This window comes from Lissotriton vulgaris, chromosome 5 (genome assembly GCF_964263255.1).
Source record: "Lissotriton vulgaris chromosome 5, aLisVul1.2, whole genome shotgun sequence".
Taxonomy (NCBI): domain Eukaryota; kingdom Metazoa; phylum Chordata; class Amphibia; order Caudata; family Salamandridae; genus Lissotriton; species Lissotriton vulgaris.
This window is the reverse complement of record NC_141693.1, coordinates 1614791621-1614811835: the sequence shown is the minus strand read 5'-3', so window position 1 is coordinate 1614811835 and position 20215 is coordinate 1614791621. Positions and strand designations below refer to the sequence as shown.

The 20215-nt window shown below is 43.5% G+C and overlaps 1 protein-coding gene across 1 annotated transcript; it reads left to right on the top strand.

Annotated features, from left to right (window-relative positions):
- The first annotated feature begins 2042 nt into the window (after positions 1–2042).
- Positions 2043–2990, top strand: LOC147716829 (olfactory receptor 5AR1-like). Its single transcript, XM_086919787.1, has one exon. It carries the CDS (start codon positions 2043–2045, stop codon positions 2988–2990), a length of 948 nt encoding a protein of 315 aa, XP_086775913.1.
- Positions 2991–20215: the final 17225 nt, after the last annotated feature.

Below are 20215 nucleotides of genomic sequence, written 5' to 3'. Positions count from 1 at the left end.
CCATGTTACCTCTGGCAGTGGGGAAAGCTTTGGTAATGTAACTTTTAGATGTGTGCCTACCACAGGTGGAAGGCTACTTTACAGACCATAATTATTGATGAAGATGATGGTTGCCTGTTGTGTTGAGTGTACATATGTGTACATAGCAAAAGGTTTTCAAAAAAGCTCTCTAAGCAGAAGAGGTGTGTCTCACCAAATGCTGTAGAGAGAATGACTAAAATGGGTGGCGTTTTCCAACCGGTGCAATGGGAAATCATATGAACCAATCAAATGATTTTTTTAGGTCACATGGCAATCGGACACTCAACGCGCAAGAAGACCGCACCTGATGCCATTTTATTTACTATAATATAAGTTTATTAAAGTTAGAAATATACAAATGTTTAATATATTTTAGATTATCTCTTGCTCTAATATACACTTTAAAGTTATGTAGATATAGTTTTTAGAGATACAAAAAAAATTATGGAATTGTATACCCGGCGCGACATCATATGTCTATGACATAACACAGGGCATGGCAGCGTGCACTCGTCGCATATGCAACGAGCGGTGGGCTCGACCACATACGTACATGACATAACACGCGGCTAGATACTGCGTACCCATTGCAATCCAAAGTAGCATTTGACGTGACCTTATACTTATATGTTCTTACGCTGGACCAGTTGCAACGAACCCGTCGGATCCGAAATGCGCATCATTTCAATATGGCGGATAGGATTCGCGTGCTGCTGGTGCTTGGTAGACTACCGGTACGGGACTCTAGTTTTCAAAAAAACAATAATAATATATAGCTATATTTAGGGGAAGATATAAATCAGGACATTATTTTTAAAGTAAAAAAAAGGATTATAGAGTTCCAAAATATTATACAAAGAATTAGAAAAATATAGGTTTTATAAATATCAAAGTATGAAATTAGCATTTATTAAACCATTGAAATTCATTGAAAAAACATAGGTTTTACAGATATTATAGTTAGAATGATCATTTAAAAAACCTAAGAAGTTTACTGAAAAAACCATGGGTTTCAGGGACGTTATAGTTAGTTGGATATTTCACTCAAAGAAAAATGTAGAAATTCTTTGTTATAGTTAGTTGAGCTAACTATAACTCGCACCCCCGCAATGCACTGCTGATGGCGTCACATATTACATCATTCATGACATGTGAGTGACATCACTGATGCAATCACTGATGACATCTCATCATCTCAGCTTGGGTAGAGAAAGCTTACGTACCTTTGCTTATCAAAGTAGATAAGTGTTCAGTCTTGGACAACTTAGACCCCACCTCTCATTTTGGCCCAACTGACAACTCTGTATCTTTAACCCCTTCAGTGCTGATGACAAAGCCAGCTCGTCATGGGCTTTACCTGCCCTGTGCTTATGACGAGCTGGCTTTGTCATGTAAAGTGGGATTTATTAAATTGCAGCACCCAGGGAGAAACCCCATAGCAGCCAAGGTGTTAATGGGTCTTTTACAGCTCCTTTGTCCACCACGGAGCAGGGGTGTACTTTACAAACTGAAAAGGTTGTTTAGGGTTTAGAAGAGTTGGAGCACAAACCTACAGTTCCTGTACCGTATTTAGAGTCAAGAAAAGCACTACCTTTACAATGGCAGAACCTACAAATTTGAGTTTGGCTTGTGATCTCTCATAATATTTGTCACAACTGCTCTAAATGTGTAATATGTTAATATGCCAGTATGATTTATGGCTATATTTATTAATGTTCCACTTTCAGGTCAGTAAAGTTGACAAAGTCATTTAGGGGCAATAAAACAGTCTCATAGAGTTTTCTTTTGAAGTTATTAATTGTGTTATGTGTTTCATGAAAATTTCTAACTTGATACTACTGAACTTCAATTGCAGTGACAATATTCATGAGGATATGAGAACATACCAGGATCAATTTAGCCATCTAAATGAGGATGCATTTGTAAATGTATGCAAACTTAGTATTGTATAGTTGGGTTTTATCTGCTGCCCCGTTGACTCTCTTGTGTATTTTTTACAGAGGTGAAGGATAAAAAAAACTATGACAGAATCAAATCTCACATTAGAGACTGGATTTGTTTTCCTTGGATTTTCGGATCTTTCTTCACAACTGCAACATCTGTTCTTCATACTGTTCCTTAATATATACCTGATGGCTGTAATGGGCAATAGTGTAATCTTTACCATCATAACTCTGGAGGACACACTTCATACCCCTATGTACTATTTGCTCAAGAATTTGGCCCTGGTTGAGATTGGATTTACAACTGTAACTGTACCAAAGATGCTCATAGATTTTCTAATGAAGGATAAACACATTTCTTTCATGGGGTGTGCTGTGCAGATGTGTTTGTTTCTCCTTTTTGGTACCATTGAATGTTTCCTTCTTGCTCTCATGGCTCTTGATCGCTATGTTGCCATTTGCATCCCCCTCCATTACATGACCATTATGAGCAAATCCAAATGCAATCAATTGTTTATGACCACTTGTATTGTAGCAATCATATTTTCTGTAGGAAGGACATCATATGTATTTTATTTACCATTTTGTAAGTCACGTATCATCTATCATTTCTTCTGTGATATTCCTCCTTTGCTTAGATTGTCTTGTGGAAACACCTTTGCCAATGAAATTGCAACAGCTTTTTCAGCAGTTGTAATTGTGCTCTTGCCTCTTCTTTTCATTCTCATTTCATATGTCTTCATCATTACCACCATTGCAAGAATGCAAGCCACCCAGGGGAGGCACAAAGCTGCATCCACCTGTGTTTCTCACATCACCACAGTCACTTTGTTCTATGGGACCGGAATGCTCTACTACACACAGCCGGGGTCAAAACATTCCCTTGGGGAGGACAGAATATTTGCAGTAGTCTATGCATGCATTATTCCAATGTTGAATCCTTTGATATATAGTCTAAGAAATAAGGAGGTGAAAGAAGCTGTAAGAAAACAGCTAATGTTAAATACATGTCTTAAAATACAATAATACACAATAGAGAGCAAAAAGTTCACCTGAATGGTCCCATGCTATTGCATGTTCTTCATATTTGCCAATGTACCTGAGCTTACTGCATTGTACATCTCTTCTCAGTATTAAGAATTTAGAGCCATATTCAGAATTTGGTGAACAGAGTACTTCATCACTAAAATGGTGGATGATCTGTCTGTCACATTACAAACGTAATATGACAAACTAACACCTCCCAAATGTGTGCCAAATGTTATGACCATCTAACTCAAAATAGGGTCATTAGATAATAGCTTGCATACACTATTACCAGCCAATTTCTGTAAGACAGATTCCCATAATATTGCACTGATTTTAGTATCAGCCAGATCCATTTGGCTATTCATCATGCTACATACATTGCATTTTTCCTGCTTTGCCCATCTCCGATTACTTTTATCTTAAGCTTTTTGCTGCAATTTTGAGAGCTCCCTATGTTATATATCCTAGGGTTATGTGAAAATGTTTGAGATTTTCTTCAACACATTGTTTCAAACATGCATCATAAATGTACTAAAATATCACAATATGTCCATTGTTTATTTGGCATTGTTGTACCTAAAACAACACCAAGCTCATGTAATCAACCCCTATAAAATATGATACAATTGGGATTTACATTCTTAGGGTATAACAAAGTATGACCATTACAAATCTTCCTCCGAAAATTGGGAAATAACACATTCCTTTTGTGTCTTTTGAATTAGTGATCCTGGAGCATATATGTAGGTGACAACAAAGTTGCAGGTCCGATGAGCGCACAACCCAGTGCTGTACCAGTTGAGACTCTCTGAGCAGTTATGCAGGGCCAAAATGTGAAGGACTGAAAGACACGTGTGAATTTAGTTTAATGCACCAATGCTTTAATGTGCAAAACAGTTTTTTTAACCCTGCAGAATCCCTCTCAATACATCGCTGAATTGGCATGCCTAAATAGGGATACTGGGATGTTGTGGTGGTTGGAAAACTACCTATTTCATTCTCTCTAATATCACACAGACACACAAACTGCTTTAAGAAAAAGACACAAACTAAAAGTTTTCTGTTTAAACAGTCTCAACCGGTTGCTAAGCACATTGAAAATAACCACACAAATTATCATAATATTAGCACATATGTGTTGCAAACAATGAGAATAAAATGAGGCTTCCACCATAGTAAATATCTCATGTAAAAATGATCACCATGAAACCTACTTCTATGCCCTACACTACGAAAGCATGAAGTAGGATAACTTTTATCTGGTGTCCTTGGGAGAATCGGCACACTGCATACCTGTTTACAGCAGTGCTATACTTGTCAAAAGTGAGGGTGGCCATGCTCCCTGCGAAAGGTAAACACACGACGCATCAGCTACTCTCCTCATGGACCTGGGCTCGCTATTAGCTATCAGGAGAAAGTGCATTGCTGCCACATCTCTTGTAGTTAAGGTCACCTCTGGCAGTGGCTATATCTTGTGTAATATTCTGGGTCGAAGGATCTATCCTGACAAGTGTTCAAGTGCCAGACCTTCTATACCATATCTTATGGACAATGGGAAAAATGTCTGCATAGCCAATGTGCAATAAAATGATAGTCTAAGATGCATTCTTATAAACAAATAAGGTAAAAATATGGCAATTCAGACTACTGTTTTGGATATTGCTCTTGTTTGATCTTGAAACTTGCCTCAAGTGTCTTATCAATATCATTGTCTGAGTAACTTGGTACTTTCATGGGTTCTTGGAAAAGATAAGGACCTACGACACCTGCATCAAAGCAGACATGTTGACGACTGCAAAAAGTAAAGAAAACTGGAGTCTCAGCCTGCTCAAAATGGAGTTGGACCTTATGGCCTTTACATCAGAATGATCTGATGATGCGCATGAAAATCTGCTTTAATCTGCTTTAAGAACACTAACTGTTTCCAGTGTGATTATTTTAGGCAAGAATTGCTTTGAACTTATATGAATTAGTCCGTGGGCCACTAGTAAATTGCACCTGTGCCTAATCTTTGCATATTCCTACACTTTTGTATAAATCATCATAGACATTGGGAGAACTTCCTAGAATGGGAAATGGCAATGTAGTGATTATAATACTTGACTAGAAGATATAGGTGTGATTGAAACTCTGAACTGAGTCCCTATTGACTGCCAGTGTTGCTGGAAGATCATGAGGGATGCTCTGCCTAACACCCTGGGCAAGGACTCAAGCCCCCAGGGGGCACCAGTAAGCCCACAGCTGCCGCAAATGAGGGGGAGGAGTGGTGAACGCACATAAAGAGCTGCCTCTCCCCCTGCGGCGCAAAGCTTTTCTTCTCTTTATCCTTTCATTTGGGGCCCGCTGACATTGCGCTTTAAATACCCTGCTGGGAATCATTTGTCTTTGCTGCCACTGTTGCTGGAAGATCGTGAAGGACGCTCTGCCTAACATCCCGGGCGAAGACTCAAGACTCCCGGGTGCACGAGTATGCCCACAGCTACCGTGAGTGAGGGGGAGGCGTGGCGACCGCGCATAAAGTGCAGCCTCTACCCCTGCGGCGCAGGAAGCATGTGGGACAACACCCGGACAAAGCCCAGACCTAGGTCGGGCCCGTCTGTGCCCGTCAGAGGCCAGGGGAGGCCGGGCTGGGCCCACCCTCTTGGGATTTATCTGCAGTTGCCGAGCAACATTGAATTGCGGGACTGGGACCTGGTCTTCACCTAGCTGAACTGATTGTAGAAGTGCACAGGTATAGCACCATATTGCGGGTGTAGTATCACTCAACCAGGACCTTTTGACACTTTTGTTGTTACATGGCAAGATCCTGTTATGGTCTGCTGTGGAAACATTGGCTCTTTTAGGGTATTTGGTGCTGTGCTGTCAACTTTACGCAAAGATTTGGGGGTCTATTTCGTTATTGTGCCATGGGGAGGCGGAAGACTCAACAACCGCGGATGCTTTCTTAATGGGAGCTGATCGGTTTATAGACAAGGAGATTGAAATAGTGAACAGGCATCTCTCTAGATCTCCTTCTAATGGCCTACTCCCTCTCCTGGTTGGTCTGAGGTAATAGAAATTTTCAGGTAGCCAATATGTCCCCCACTCGCACCCTATCCCCATGCACCCATGTTCCATGTATGTCGTGTAACTTCTGTTCTGTACATGCTAGACAGACGCAAATACATTTGCGTCCATCCTTAACATGTAAGCTATCCAACCATACCAAGAAGTCTCGTTAATTATGTTCCTAGGTATACGGTGCCACCGTCTTTACATGGTGCACTTCTGAAATTTGCACACGTTTTCTCCATGTTTCCTGGCCCAGTCGAGCTAGGCCCTTAAACGAGGCCTCTCTGCCTCATCTCTCCGGTCTCCGAAAGCTGTACGCATCCCTGACCCCTGCCTTACTTCCTGCCAGCGCAGCGGTGCCCGGCTCGGCCTGGACTGCCTGCCAAATTCATGTTTTGCCTACAGTTATCTGCTCAGCCTCCTCGAAAACACATTCCAGTCTAGTGAAACGGGTAAACATATTCCCGGCTGCCGAGCAAAGGGCCCGGCTTTTTCTGTCCTCCTTGCAAGTGATTTACTGGCTCCGTTACCATGGTAGGCCCATGGCTCCGCACGTTGCACCCAGACACGTATGCACACACTAGCTTTCAGTATTGGATGGCCCCTGCCCGAGAGACCTTTTACTTCAGACACTACATCCTCCAAACATGAGATACCAGATATGCTATAGGTACAGGTTGCCCTGACACTCCAGACACCAGTCTCCTCCACTAGTGCAAAAGTCAAAGCCCCCAGTTTCACGTCATGCTAGTTGCGCGCGCATCCAGATTAAGGGTTTCTGCTGATTTTGCAACTTTCCTCTATGCATCCACCCACATGTGACGTATCTTATGACGTTTCTCTGACATGTACAGTGCACGTCCATGTGTACGCCTCTTTTTCACGCCTCCTCTTACGCACATGTGTTCTTATCTCGCTCTTTTCACCTGTTACGCCTCCTGTATTGGATTTAATTATGTTACTTTACTATATATAATGTGTAATGTTAATAAAACGTTGACTGTCCCTTCCTGAACCCTAGTGGTGACGGAACATGATATCCAACCTCGAGGTTCATTCATTGTTCATTGTCCATTAAAGCCCGTATGACTCAGATACCACGGACTCTGCCTCTCATTTGAATGAGCTGTCATGTAATGATAATTATGCAGAAAAATGATTAGGTAAATTTATTTACCACATAATTTGGCGCCCGAACAGGGACCCCCCTTCCCCACTCGCCGGTGAAGTCACGCGGCTTTCGGCCCCTTCTACAACCCCGACGGAAACCGTGCACGTTTGTGGGGTTTCCCGCTATCTTCCCTCGGGTCCACGAGGGAGACGGAGACTGCGGTCCGGCGTCCAGACGAGGCGGTGAGGAATGCGGAGGATCCCGACCAGAGCCCTAGTCGAGAGAGCAAGGTCTGAGGTGTCCGGAGGCCCACCTGTTCCGAAGCTCCGATGCCCATGCGTGGTAGCGTGATGCGTGCCAGTCCGATGTCGTAGCAGTCCAGTCCAGTCCAGAGTCCAGTCCAGTTTCCGAGGCCTTCAGTTTCTTGCTTCCCGATGAGTACCGTTGTTGGGAACGCATCTAGACAGGTTCATTGGTTTGTGCCTGGTAAAGACAGAGTTGGGTACACAATTCTGGTCCTGACGTGTTCACTTAGGTGGATACGGTCCAACGTGTCTCTTTATGAGACCGGTCTGTACTGTTGTAGCAGTGCATCTAGTTATCCAGTTTATCTCGAGAGTTTTACTGTGTTTTCTGTGTTTCAGGTAATTTCAGTCCGACATGTTTTAATGTGTTTTAATGTTGTGGTATGAATGATTGTTTACTGTACATTACTGTGTTTATTGTGTTCACGTCCGAATCACTCTAGTCATGCCGCTGTTTTCAAAGTTACGTCAGAAAGGTACTAGGAAAGGGATACTTGAAGAAGCAGTTCCTGTCCCGCCTAGGGACACTCCAGGATATTTTATGTACCACAAACATGGCTTAGATGCTGTGTTGTATTTACATTTATGGGTGGACTACAATAAGAATCTGGAAGAGAAGTTTAGATGGCCTGTCTCAGGGACATGGGATGCAGATTGCATCATGAGAGTAGAAGAAGCGTTATGGAAAAAGAAAGCCAGACAATCTCAGAAAGATGCCATAGAATTATGGCGCAAAGAATCGCATAGAAGAACAGAAAAAGCAATCAGAAAAGCCGAGAGAAGTAGAGAAGAATCCGAAAAAGCCAAAGAAAAAGAGTTACTAGAAGAAGGAGAACAGGTCAGATCAGAACAATTAGACCGCCAAAGAAATGCACTCATTACAGGCATGTATCCAGTTCTGGCCGAGGGCCTGCCCAAAGCGACCCCGGAAGTACCCCGTAACTTGCCACCTCCATTGGTTCCGATTACAGTACGTCACAAAAAGACCGCAGCAGACATTTTCCTTTCTTCCTATTTAGATGATGTAGCTCCCGCATATACCAATGTACCTGTACAACCTGCTAATAATGTACCGCAGCATGTTCCAGTTGATCAAGCCACGACCCCTCCACGCCAAGACTTACTTCCCGCACCTGTTGTCACTTCCCCTTCTATTGCTGCTGCTACTGGTCCCCCTACTATTGGTCCTCTTAACCCTTTTGCTACAGATGCGACTCAGAGTCAGTCGTCCCCGTTACAGGTACCTTTCCCACACGCACTGACGTCAGGTCAAGCCCAGGCCTCCGCTTCAGGAGGTGCTTCAGGAAGTCGTTTTCACACCCCGCCACAGTTACATAGAGTGACAATGAGAGAATTAGCCACACAGCGTACTCCGAAAGCAATGACATATGAAACGCTTAAACAGTATCTTACGGATTGTAGATATGATCCGGTACCCGGTAAGAGAGGAGACATGATGTTAGCCTCGTTACGTCTACGACGTGTTGCAGATTATTTGGTGACGTTACCAGAAATGCCAGAACATCTAGACAACATATATCATTTCGTTAGAACAGGGGAGAGACCAGAATGTATTCGTGAAGCCATGGCATATCAGAAAGTGGAGACACAGGGTTTACTATTACGATTCTTAATTCATTGTTTGATAAGGGAACAAGATCAGCCAGGTGTTGCTCAAGAGGAGATGGATGCCTTGATAAAATGGGGTCAGAATATTGCAGATGGCAAACATGATAAACAGAATTGTATAGATGCTATGTCCAGAAAAATCCGTAAAGAAATAGTAGCGATACATACCAGACAGAAAGCCGAAAAAGAAGCCGAGTCGGACAAGAATGACTCCTCTGAGGAGGAGGAGGTAGAAACAGAGACTACAGCAGAGATAGAGGATAGAGTAGCGTACGTAGGTAGAGTGAAACTCCCTAACCGGTATACTCTTGATAGACCTTTCAACAGACCCATTCGTCCAGAAAACAAGAAGCGTTACCTTTCCCCGATACCAGAGCAATGTTCCCTTGAACATATATTCCAAGTCACTGATAAAATACTGAAAGAAAGAATAGGTTATCATGAGCTTACTACTTTACGTGATCAGGAACTAGCCCGGTCAGCAGTCCAATGGGCCGGGGATGACAGTATATATAGTGATGATTTAGTAGTACAAACATTTTTAAGCCTTACTCCAGAAGAACAGCGACTAGCTGGTATATACGTGACCCAACATCTCATTACACAGTATGAAAACCACCAATCTGATCCAGGTCCATTGTATAATCTATTACAAGACTTACTCCTGAGACGATGGAGAGGTCTAGGTACCGATTTAATTGATATCATTCTAGAACAACGTCATAAATACAGAACTTTCCTGACTCCACGTCTTGTTTCCGTTCCACCCCCAGTAAGACAACCATATCACCTAGACAGACAGAATCCCTTACGAGAAGTACATCCTATCCGAAAGCCAGATGATACGCTTGAACGCGTATTTGTGTATACTCCTTTGACTAAAATGGAATTATTGGAAATGAAGAAAATTGTACCTTGTCACGATAAAGATCCTGCAGGTTTCCACCGTGAATTAAAAGACATGTTACTCATGGGAGTTTACACGTATTCCGACATTCTTAAAATGCTAAAAGTATTATTGCCAGCAGGGATTTACGAAAAACTGAAAGAAAAGGAATGGGAGGTGGGAGATAAAAAGATTGTTTGGACTGAATTAGAAGACGAAGAAAAGACACGTACCCCAGGTTTAGGTCTTGGGGACAAAACTAAAGCATTGCCAGGGTTGTTAGTACAGGTTTTGCCTAGATTATTGACAGTTAAAAAGGAAGATTGGGATGCAATCCCAGCCTGCAAACAGAAACAAGACGAAGACACTAGTGATTTTTATTCAAGATTCGAGAAATGTTTTATTATTAATAGTGGCCTGAAAACAAGTAGCGAGTCATTCCCACATCTTTTCGTGACCAAACTAGTCGAGAATTCCTTACCCCAGGTTAAGAACAGAGTATTGAAAGTCGAAAGTACATGGCAAGCTAATACGCCTTCCCAAATGTTACAAATGTTACAGTATCACCAGAATAGAATTAGAGAGGAACACGATCATGAACAGAGACGTATGAAAGAAACTAAAATGAAAGTACTAGTTGCCCAGTCTGTTCCAGCAGATGGTCAGAAAAGGGGTAACACGCAGAACTCACAAATTAATCATCCTACAGGTCCTGTTAAAGGAAATTGCAATTATTGCAAGCAGCCAGGTCCCTTCATAAATGACTGTGCCGTCCTCAGACACAATATTGCTACAGGCAAAACGAAAGAAAGACCACGTCCACCTAGACCAGATCACGTTCAACAGAATTTTCAACAGAATCCGCAACCTCCTCCACAGAACGCACAGCAACAGACAGTAGCTGTACCCCAACCTCAACCCATTGCCGCAACACAACACGTCACACAGCAAATGTATCAGTATGCACAATCTGAGTACCCAGATTATCAGCAGTACACATGAAACAGCCTAGAGAGGGAGGTTGGCTGCCCCTTATCGAGGTTCCTGTAGATCAAGATGGTCCCTATGTACATAGTCAGGTGTTAGGGAAAGACAGAACATTTTTGATTGACTCGGGGGCGAGCAGAACTACCATTAGTCATGACGAGGTCCCAGGGGCACCCCTCTCAGGCTCACAGAATGTTTCCCTTGGTTTTTCAGGAAAGCCTATTGTTAACGAAGTATCACAGCCAGTTCCCCTTGCAGTTGGTCCATTATCCCGTACTACAGATTTATTGCTTACGAAATCGTGTCCTGAAAACTTACTTGGTATTAAAACACTGAAAGCTCTAGGAGCTGTTATATGTTGTTCCCCGGAAGGAGTGAGATTATTCCTTCGTGATTTCAAGGGCCATTATGTGTTGAGAGATTTTGATGTCAGATTGAAAGATGTTCCACAGCATTTATGGGCGCAAGGTCCAACTGATGTAGGTTGTATGCATATTACTCCCTATCGTGTCACGCTCAAGCAAGGTGTTGTACTACCACGAATCCGACAATACAAATTGCCCCCAGAGGCTGTAGCAGCCTTACTGAAAATTATTGACGAACTCATTGCCCAGGGAGTGGTTGTAGAAACCGACTCCAATGTATGTAATTCTCCTATCATTCTGATTCTTAAACGAACTGACCCAAATGCCCCTCCAGTTTATCATTTGGTGATTGATCTTCGAGAGCTGAACAAATGCATTGTACCACAGTCCGTAGAAGTACTTCTGGACCGTACATAGACTCAGCACTTGACTATAGCACGACTGACAGGTTATGAATTGACATTGTTCCAGCCACACATAGAAATCAGACGCTGCAGCATACTCAATCCTGCCACATTTTTACCCTCGAGTACTCCAGATCCGACACCACACGACTGTGTAGAAGTCATTAATACAGTGACGAAGCCTCGACAAGACTTGACAGACATTGCATTACCCGACCCTGACCTGACACTTTACGTGGATGGTTCATGTATGAGAACAAGTACAGGAGAATTAGTGGCCGCCTATGCAGTAACCACTGAAACTGAAGTCATAGAAACACACCGTATAAACACATTGTCTGCTCAAGCTGCAGAGCTCATTGCTCTGACCCAAGCATGTATACTGGCCAAGAACAAGAAAGTCAACATATACACGGATTCACAGTATGCATTCGGAGTCGTTCACGACTTCGGAGTCCTTTGGGAAGAGAGAGGTTTTTTAACTTCTCACGGTACCAAGATCCAGCATGGTCCCCTCATTCAAGCTCTGTTAGAAGCAATACATTTGCCGACAGCCATAGCCATTATGAAGTGTAAAGCACATACCAAAGTCACCGACATTATTTCCCAGGGTAACGACCTGGCAGATCGTACAGCCAAATTCACAGCTCAGACAGTCATTCCGACTGACATGACAAAGACTGATCCGACTGCACTGACACATTGCCTGACAGTTAAGGATCCCATTCTAGATGTACTCGACATACAGACACATGCCACCCCAGACGAAATGAAGAAATGGACTGAACAAGGAGGGATCCGAACAGATCAGGGATGGATGACGAAGGGACGAGCCACATGGTTCCTCCCCGACTCTATGGTTCAAATCATTATTAACACAGCACATAGTCCAGCACACTTAGGAGAGAAAGCTATGTTAGACAGTTTACAGAATCTCTGGTACAACAAACATTTACGAGCAGCCGCAAAACAGAAAGTGCGTACTTGCATGATCTGTTGTCAGTTTAATCCAGGAAAAGGTGTCCCCGTGGAACAGGGTGGATTTCATCCTCCTGACCATCCTTTTGAAGTCCTCCAGATGGATTATATCCAGATGGACAGATGCCGAGGATTCAAGTATGTCCTCGTAGTCGTGTGTGCTCTTTCCCGATGGACAGAAGCATATCCAGTCCCCGATTACACTGCTGTAACCACTGCCAAACAGCTGGTACGTGAGTTTTTCCCGCGGTACGGTTTGCCCCGTGTCGTGTACTCTGATAATGGACAGCCATTCTCGTCCGAGCTCATGAAGCAGGTGTCACTCCTGTTAGTTTACCAGTGGAAGTTCCATTGTGTCCGACCTCCTGAAGCCGCAGGTCTCGTTGAGAGACATAATCAGACCCTGAAAACACGCCTAGCCAAAATATGTGCCGAGAAAGGTGTAGATTGGATAGTTGCCTTGCCAGTTGCACTCTTTTACATGCGAATGGTAGCTCATTCTAGGACAGGGCTATCCCCGTATGAGGTGGTCTTTGGAAGGCCTCCTAATATGTGGGGGACGCCTATGCCCCGTAGAATCACAGATGTTGACAGTACTATGCTGACGGATTACTTAGCTGCATTGATGTCTGCACTACAATCTTGTCGTTCACAGGTTGTGGCTGCCTTTCCGGACAACACCCAAGTAAAGCCACACGAAGTCCGTCCAGGAGACCTTGTCCTCGTCAGGAATTTTGACCGGAAGAGTTCGCTGGAACCCAGATGGAAGCAGCCGAAATTGGTTTTGTTATCTACAAGGACTGCAGTTAAGGTGGAGGGGAGGAAGGGATGGCTGCATTCGAGCCATGTTAAAAAAATTCACAGACTATTGCCAGACTCTCCATTTGAGGACTGCCCACTTCCAGAGACTGTTTCTAAACTCCCCTGCTAGAGAAAACTCCCCAAGAGGAGTATCGCACAAAGTTGAGGTCTAGTAAGTCAGACAGTTTAATTGTTTAAGTCCCCTCCTGGGTTAAGCGGTTAGACAGGTTCCTGACATGTATAAGATAGACCCCACTAGTGAGAGAGATAGACAGGAGATCAAGAAAAGAAAATATTGTAAGAATCTCTGAAGTCATTGTGTTCTAACATTACTTATTATGTTTTTTCTGAGTCTTACGATAATCTGCACGAGTTGGATGTTACATATGTTCTTTCCTATTGCACATTCTTTTTCTAATGACACTGCAGAGCACACGTTTAGTGAATTGCCCCCACATGAGTTTTCCTATCGTTTAGCCATGCGCAACAATACATTCATCCGTATGTTACACCATTCACACCAGACCAGCAATGCCACTAATTGCTGGATATGTGGCCGACTCCCTCCCTATCAGAACTACAAGGGAGCTCTGCCCCTCTTTCCTTATCCGTTCACACATAATGGTTCGTGTGGTGCATGGTTTACTTTAATGTCTTCCCTAGATAGTAAGTCCAAGGTTTCCCGAGGCAATTGGATATGGGGGAACCTGAATACAGTCATGAATAGAATATGTTTCCCAGACCAGGAAGGTCTTCCCCAAAGGACAGGAACCGATCTAGAAAATGAAGTGTATGGATTAGGTAATTTTACACTTAACCTCATGATCCTGAATGTGCAGTCTGAGACTAATTCGGACTTGCCGTCTATTACAGTTTTACCAGTAAAAGGTGAATTATGCGTCAGAAAGAATGGTTCAGTACATCTAGGACACAGTGATTGTAATACTGTTGTCGAATTCAGTGATAAAGGAAAGTCTACTTTTAGAGCCTCCCACCATTCTTATTTCATATGTGGTCAGACAGCCTATGTACGTCTGCCATTGGATTGGGATGGGACATGCTATATTGCGTTCCTGTTGCCACCTGTTTTCCTAGCCCTATCTGATTATCACAGGAATTCCCGCCTTGTTCACGTTAGACAAAAGAGAGATCTCCCAATAGTCGATCAGACTGAAACTACATGGGAACAATACACAGACTTCAATAAGGGATTCTTCCCTTATTTAGGCACTGTCTCCAATAGTAAACTTATACGCAAATTGACCAGAATCCTTGAAGCAGTAGTGAACGAAACTACTTCTGCCCTAGGTAACTTAACAGAAGAGCAGTCTGCTATGAGACTTGTTGTTCTTCAGAACCGCCTTGTCCTTGACGTCATCCTGGCCGATAGGGGCGGGGCTTGTAGAGTCATCGGATCCAGTTGTTGCGTGTTTATTCCAAATAACGCGCCATCCGTGTATAAGGCCATAACTCGGCTTCATGAAATAGCTCACCTGATACACCAGAATCCAGGCTCCTGGACTTGGTCCGGTTGGTTCTGGAGTGTAGTATCTGCCTGGGGATGGAAATTGTTGTCATTCCTAGGAATAATATTGGGCATAGTATTCAGTTGTTGTCTCTGTCTGCAATGTGGGCCAGCGATTTGCGGCTTGTGCGCCACAGCTTGTATTCCCCATCCAAATACACGTTCCCGGACCCGAATCAAGAAAGATGAACAAATGATGCTTTATGAACAGATATATGGTCTCATGAATATAGACATATCCTAAAGGGTGTAGTAGGGTCCAAGGAGGGAATGAGGTAATAGAAATTTTCAGGTAGCCAATATGTCCCCCACTCGCACCCTATCCCCATGCACCCATGTTCCATGTATGTCGTGTAACTTCTGTTCTGTACATGCTAGACAGACGCAAATACATTTGCGTCCATCCTTAACATGTAAGCTATCCAACCATACCAAGAAGTCTCGTTAATTATGTTCCTAGGTATACGGTGCCACCGTCTTTACATGGTGCACTTCTGAAATTCGCACACGTTTTCTCCATGTTTCCTGGCCCAGTCGAGCTAGGCCCTTAAACGAGGCCTCTCTGCCTCATCTCTCCGGTCTCCGAAAGCTGTACGCATCCCTGACCCCTGCCTTACTTCCCGCCAGCGCAGCGGTGCCCGGCTCGGCCTGGACTGCCTGCCAAATTCATGTTTTGCCTACAGTTATCTGCTCAGCCTCCTCGAAAACACATTCCAGTCTAGTGAAACGGGTAAACATATTCCCGGCTGCAGAGCAAAGGGCCCGGCTTTTTCTGTCCTCCTTGCAAGTGATTTACTGGCTCCGTTACCATGGTAGGCCCATGGCTCCGCACGTTGCACCCAGACACGTATGCACACACTAGCTTTCAGTATTGGATGGCCCCTGCCCGAGAGACCTTTTACTTCAGACACTACATCCTCCAAACATGAGATACCAGATATGCTATAGGTACAGGTTGCCCTGACACTCCAGACACCAGTCTCCTCCACTAGTGCTAAAGTCAAAGCCCCCAGTTTCACGTCATGCTAGTTGCGCGCGCATCCAGGTTAAGGGTTTCTGCTGATTTTGCAACTTTCCTCTATGCATCCACCCACATGTGACGTATCTTATGACATTTCTCTGACATGTACAGTGCACGTCCATGTGTACGCCTCTTTTTCACGCCTTCTCTTACGCACATGTGTTCTTATCTCGCTCTTTTCACCTGTTACGCCTCCTGTATTGGATTTAATTATGTTACTTTACTATATATAATGTGTAATGTTAATAAAACGTTGACTGTCCCTTCCCGAACCCTAGTGGTGACGGAACATGATATCCAACCTCGAGGTTCATTCATTGTTCATTGTCCATTAAAGCCCGTATGACTCAGATACCACGGACTCTGCCTCTCATTTGAATGAGCTGTCTTGTAATGATAATTATGCGGAAAAATGATTAGGTAAATTTATTTACCACAGGTCCTATTAACCCTCCAATGGAAGCAGTCACTGAAGCACCGAGTATATTCCTATCCCCCGGGTAGGGTAATGATTCTCAGACCAAAGAAGGTTTATCTCCTCTGCAAGGAAACTCCTGTGAGGTGCCACACAGACCACTCTCTCCTGCTGTCATTATTGAGAACAGGGAGAATGGTGCCTCTTTCCCTAAGACAAGGAATGGTGGGAAAGGTGGTATCAATAAATATAAGTACTTAGAAGCACCCAGCATTGCTGGTCCCTTACAACATCCAAGGGTGGTTCAAAGGTCAAATGGGAGTATAAAAAGAAAATCTAAGTTAATAGGGAGTCAAGCCAAAAAAACTAAACCTAATGTAACCACCAAGCTCGTTTCCAACAATATGGTACCTGTGTTACCAGCCGCAAATAAAGTCCACCCGGCTATGATGGAAGCCTTTAAATCAATTATGAGTTGTTTGCTGGATGCCAAGTTGAGCCTCATCTTGGATAGGTTAAATTTAATAGAGAAAATCCTAGTAGAACATAATAGGTCTACACAATCCACTCAACTTACTCAGCCTGTGATTGTGGACTCGACTAGGGACAATATATTTCCAGGCACAATGGGGCATATTACCAAGCAATAGCGGTAATTATCACTATTGCTTGGTTAGAGACAAAAATTTACCGCTGAGCTGCGGCGATTTTTACCGCAAATCAACCTTGGTATTACCAAGGTTTATTTGCAAATGCGATAAAAATTGCCGCAATGCATGAATATCGCTGAAAAGTCAGCGATATTCATGCATTACCGAGCTAATGCTCTTAGCCATGTTATCCACCTCCCATTGGATAACATGGCTAGGAACTGCTCAGGGCAGGTGTTAGCTTTTGGAGATATTTGCGCTTAGCGCGAATATCTCTAAAAGTTGGTAATAGGAGATAGCGATGTTAGCGACTGTTTTCAGTCGCTAACATCTTGGCACGCCCACTTTGCATGTCATTAGTGATAAATATCACTGACATGCAAAGTGGGGCCCAAGATTGTCGCTATCTCCTACTAGCTGTCTCTAACTGGTGTTAGCGACAGCTACGTAATAGGGAGATAATTTTATCTCCGCTTTCTTGGCTTTTAAAGCCAAAAAAGCGGAGATAAACCCCCTAGATAATATGCCCCTATATCCTTGCCCGCTTTAGCTTTAAACCCTCAGCTTTCTGGCAGGGTGCGGCCTCGCAGCAAAAATATGGCTTCCCAAGATTTTGGGGGGTAGGCTGATGATACAAGAGAAAGACAGGTATCCAAGGGGGTCCCATCCATTAATCCCCAGGGCTTTGCTTCCAATAGATTCTCAGTTATATCTATACTGGATGAGTGCGACTGATTGCAAAAGAACATAGAGCCCGTTGGAGACACTCCCATCAACAGGGGTACCCCCACCTTTCCAAACAAAGTGTTGTGCCCTGCGCTAAGGAGTTGTTTGGGAGGGCTAGCCCCCAGCAGTGGGTGTTTTCACCAGTTGCACTTCAAGGGATGATCTCTAGCGTAGATGCATATAATGTCCTGTCATGAAATATTGCAGGAATGGCGGGCGAATTCCAGGACCCCTTATGGGTGCAGTACATCAGGCAATTCTCTGTGATTTGTCTCTAGGAGACCTTGTTGGTGAACTGCAACCTATTTTTGGCAGGATATAAAGCTTTTTTATTTGTTCCTACGTCCCCGTCAGCTTGTGGCAGAGCTAGGGGTGGTTCACTGGTTTGGTAATTTTTATAACTTGAGCCTATCGGGAAATCCCTGGATTCAACTATATATGTCTTCACACCATTCTTTCATTCATTATGTACATCAATTACAACATGCATCCACTGCCCCTATGAAGACAACCTTAGTCCCAAGTATACTTTCAAACTAAAATGTAAAGCTTGCACTGTTTTATTGATATAAATAATTTTTTATCTCAAAAATTTTAAATTTCGGAAATAAGCCCAAAAGGTACAAAAAATCAATATATTAAAAACGTTCACACAATTTATACATTCCACTATGCCTGGTCATGAAAAAATAATAAAAAACACATTAATAAAGAGCATGAAACATGATCATAAAACAACACATAAAATGTAACACCCCACTTGGAAAACAGTTATAATAGTTTAATTAAGCATCAGTCTGATACAATAGAACTAAGTACTTTAAAAGGAACCACTTGTACAGGAATATCCCTTGTATCTTAGAGTCCCTTGGCTTTTTTTGGATTCCTTGTCTTAACACAGGCGTTGACTCGTTTCGGTGGTTGAACCCAATAGATATGGGGCCACCATCTTCAGGACAAAATTTCATATGGGGTCACTTCTTTCATTGGACAGAGTTCTATCCATACACATAAAAATGAAAAGAAGATAAGCTGTATGTACAACCTTACATTTCAGCATTCATCATGAGCCACCTCATTTCTCAAAACTCCCCTTTGAGCTATCCTAGATCATATTAAATCCTAGGTTTGGGTTTAAGAAGAGGGAGACACATATCTACCACCTATACATGATAGCAGTTACCTTTTAAAACATCCCTTATAACAATTATTGAGTGTCAACAGAAGGGCAAGGCTTGCTACACAAAGTACATTACATTTTAATGTGGAATATAATGGGAATTCAGGCAGTTTACCAGTCATTGCAAACCAACAGTCAGGCACATCCCATTAACACTCTTTTTATATTATATGGTCTCTAGTACTGATATTAAAGATGCCTGGCTATCGTTTTTTTGCACTCCACACCACCCCAGTTCAGACATGGCCATATGCAAATCAGTCTGACCCTGTGCCTCATGGGAACAGTCCAGCCCAAACTGCCAAGCCATGCCTTCTGTGGACCGGAAAAAAGCTTCTGAGGACCGGTTTCTGGCATTCCAGCCGTCTTCAGCCCGGCTTGCTTGAATCCAGTGGTGTGGAGAGCATGGGACTCATGCCTGAGCATACCCATCCCACTCGGGGTGACAAATGCAAAAACCACAGTTGATAGCCAGAATGCAGAACAATGTCATATATTCACCCCAGTACAGAGCCATGTCTGAACTGGGGTGGTGTGGAGTGCAAAAAAACGATGGATTTAGGCCCAGATCTCTGTACTGGGGTGAATGTATGACATTGTTCTGCAATCTGTCCATCAACTGTGGTTTTTGCATTTGTCACCCCGAGAGGGATGGGTATGCTCAGACGTGAGTCCCATGCTCTCCACACCACTGGATTCAAGCAAGCCGGGCTGACGACGGCTGGAATGCCAGAAACCGGTCCTCGGAAGCTTGTTGCCGGTGCAGGGAAGGCATGGCTTGGCAGTTCGGGCTGGACTGTTCCCATGAGGAACAGGGTCAGACTGATTTGCATATGGCCATGTCTGAACTGGGGTGGTGTGGAGTGCAAAAAAACGATGGATATAGGCCCAGATCTCTGTACTGGGGAGAATGTATGACATTGTTCTGCATTCTGTCCATTAACTGTGGGTTTTGCACTACACACAAAGCACTCTACTAAAAATCTCCAAGGTACCTAGCTCGGAAAATAAAGCTTTCAGACCAGCTAGGAGTGCCAGAGAACTGCTTCTGAAACCACCCATCTTTTGGAAGAAGAGAACCAATGACAGAGTTTTCTCTGGAGCAGCCCCCAGAATCTGGAATTCATTGACTCCAAACATTAGAAAAATTCCAAACATAGCAACATTCAAGAAGGAAGCGAAGAGCTT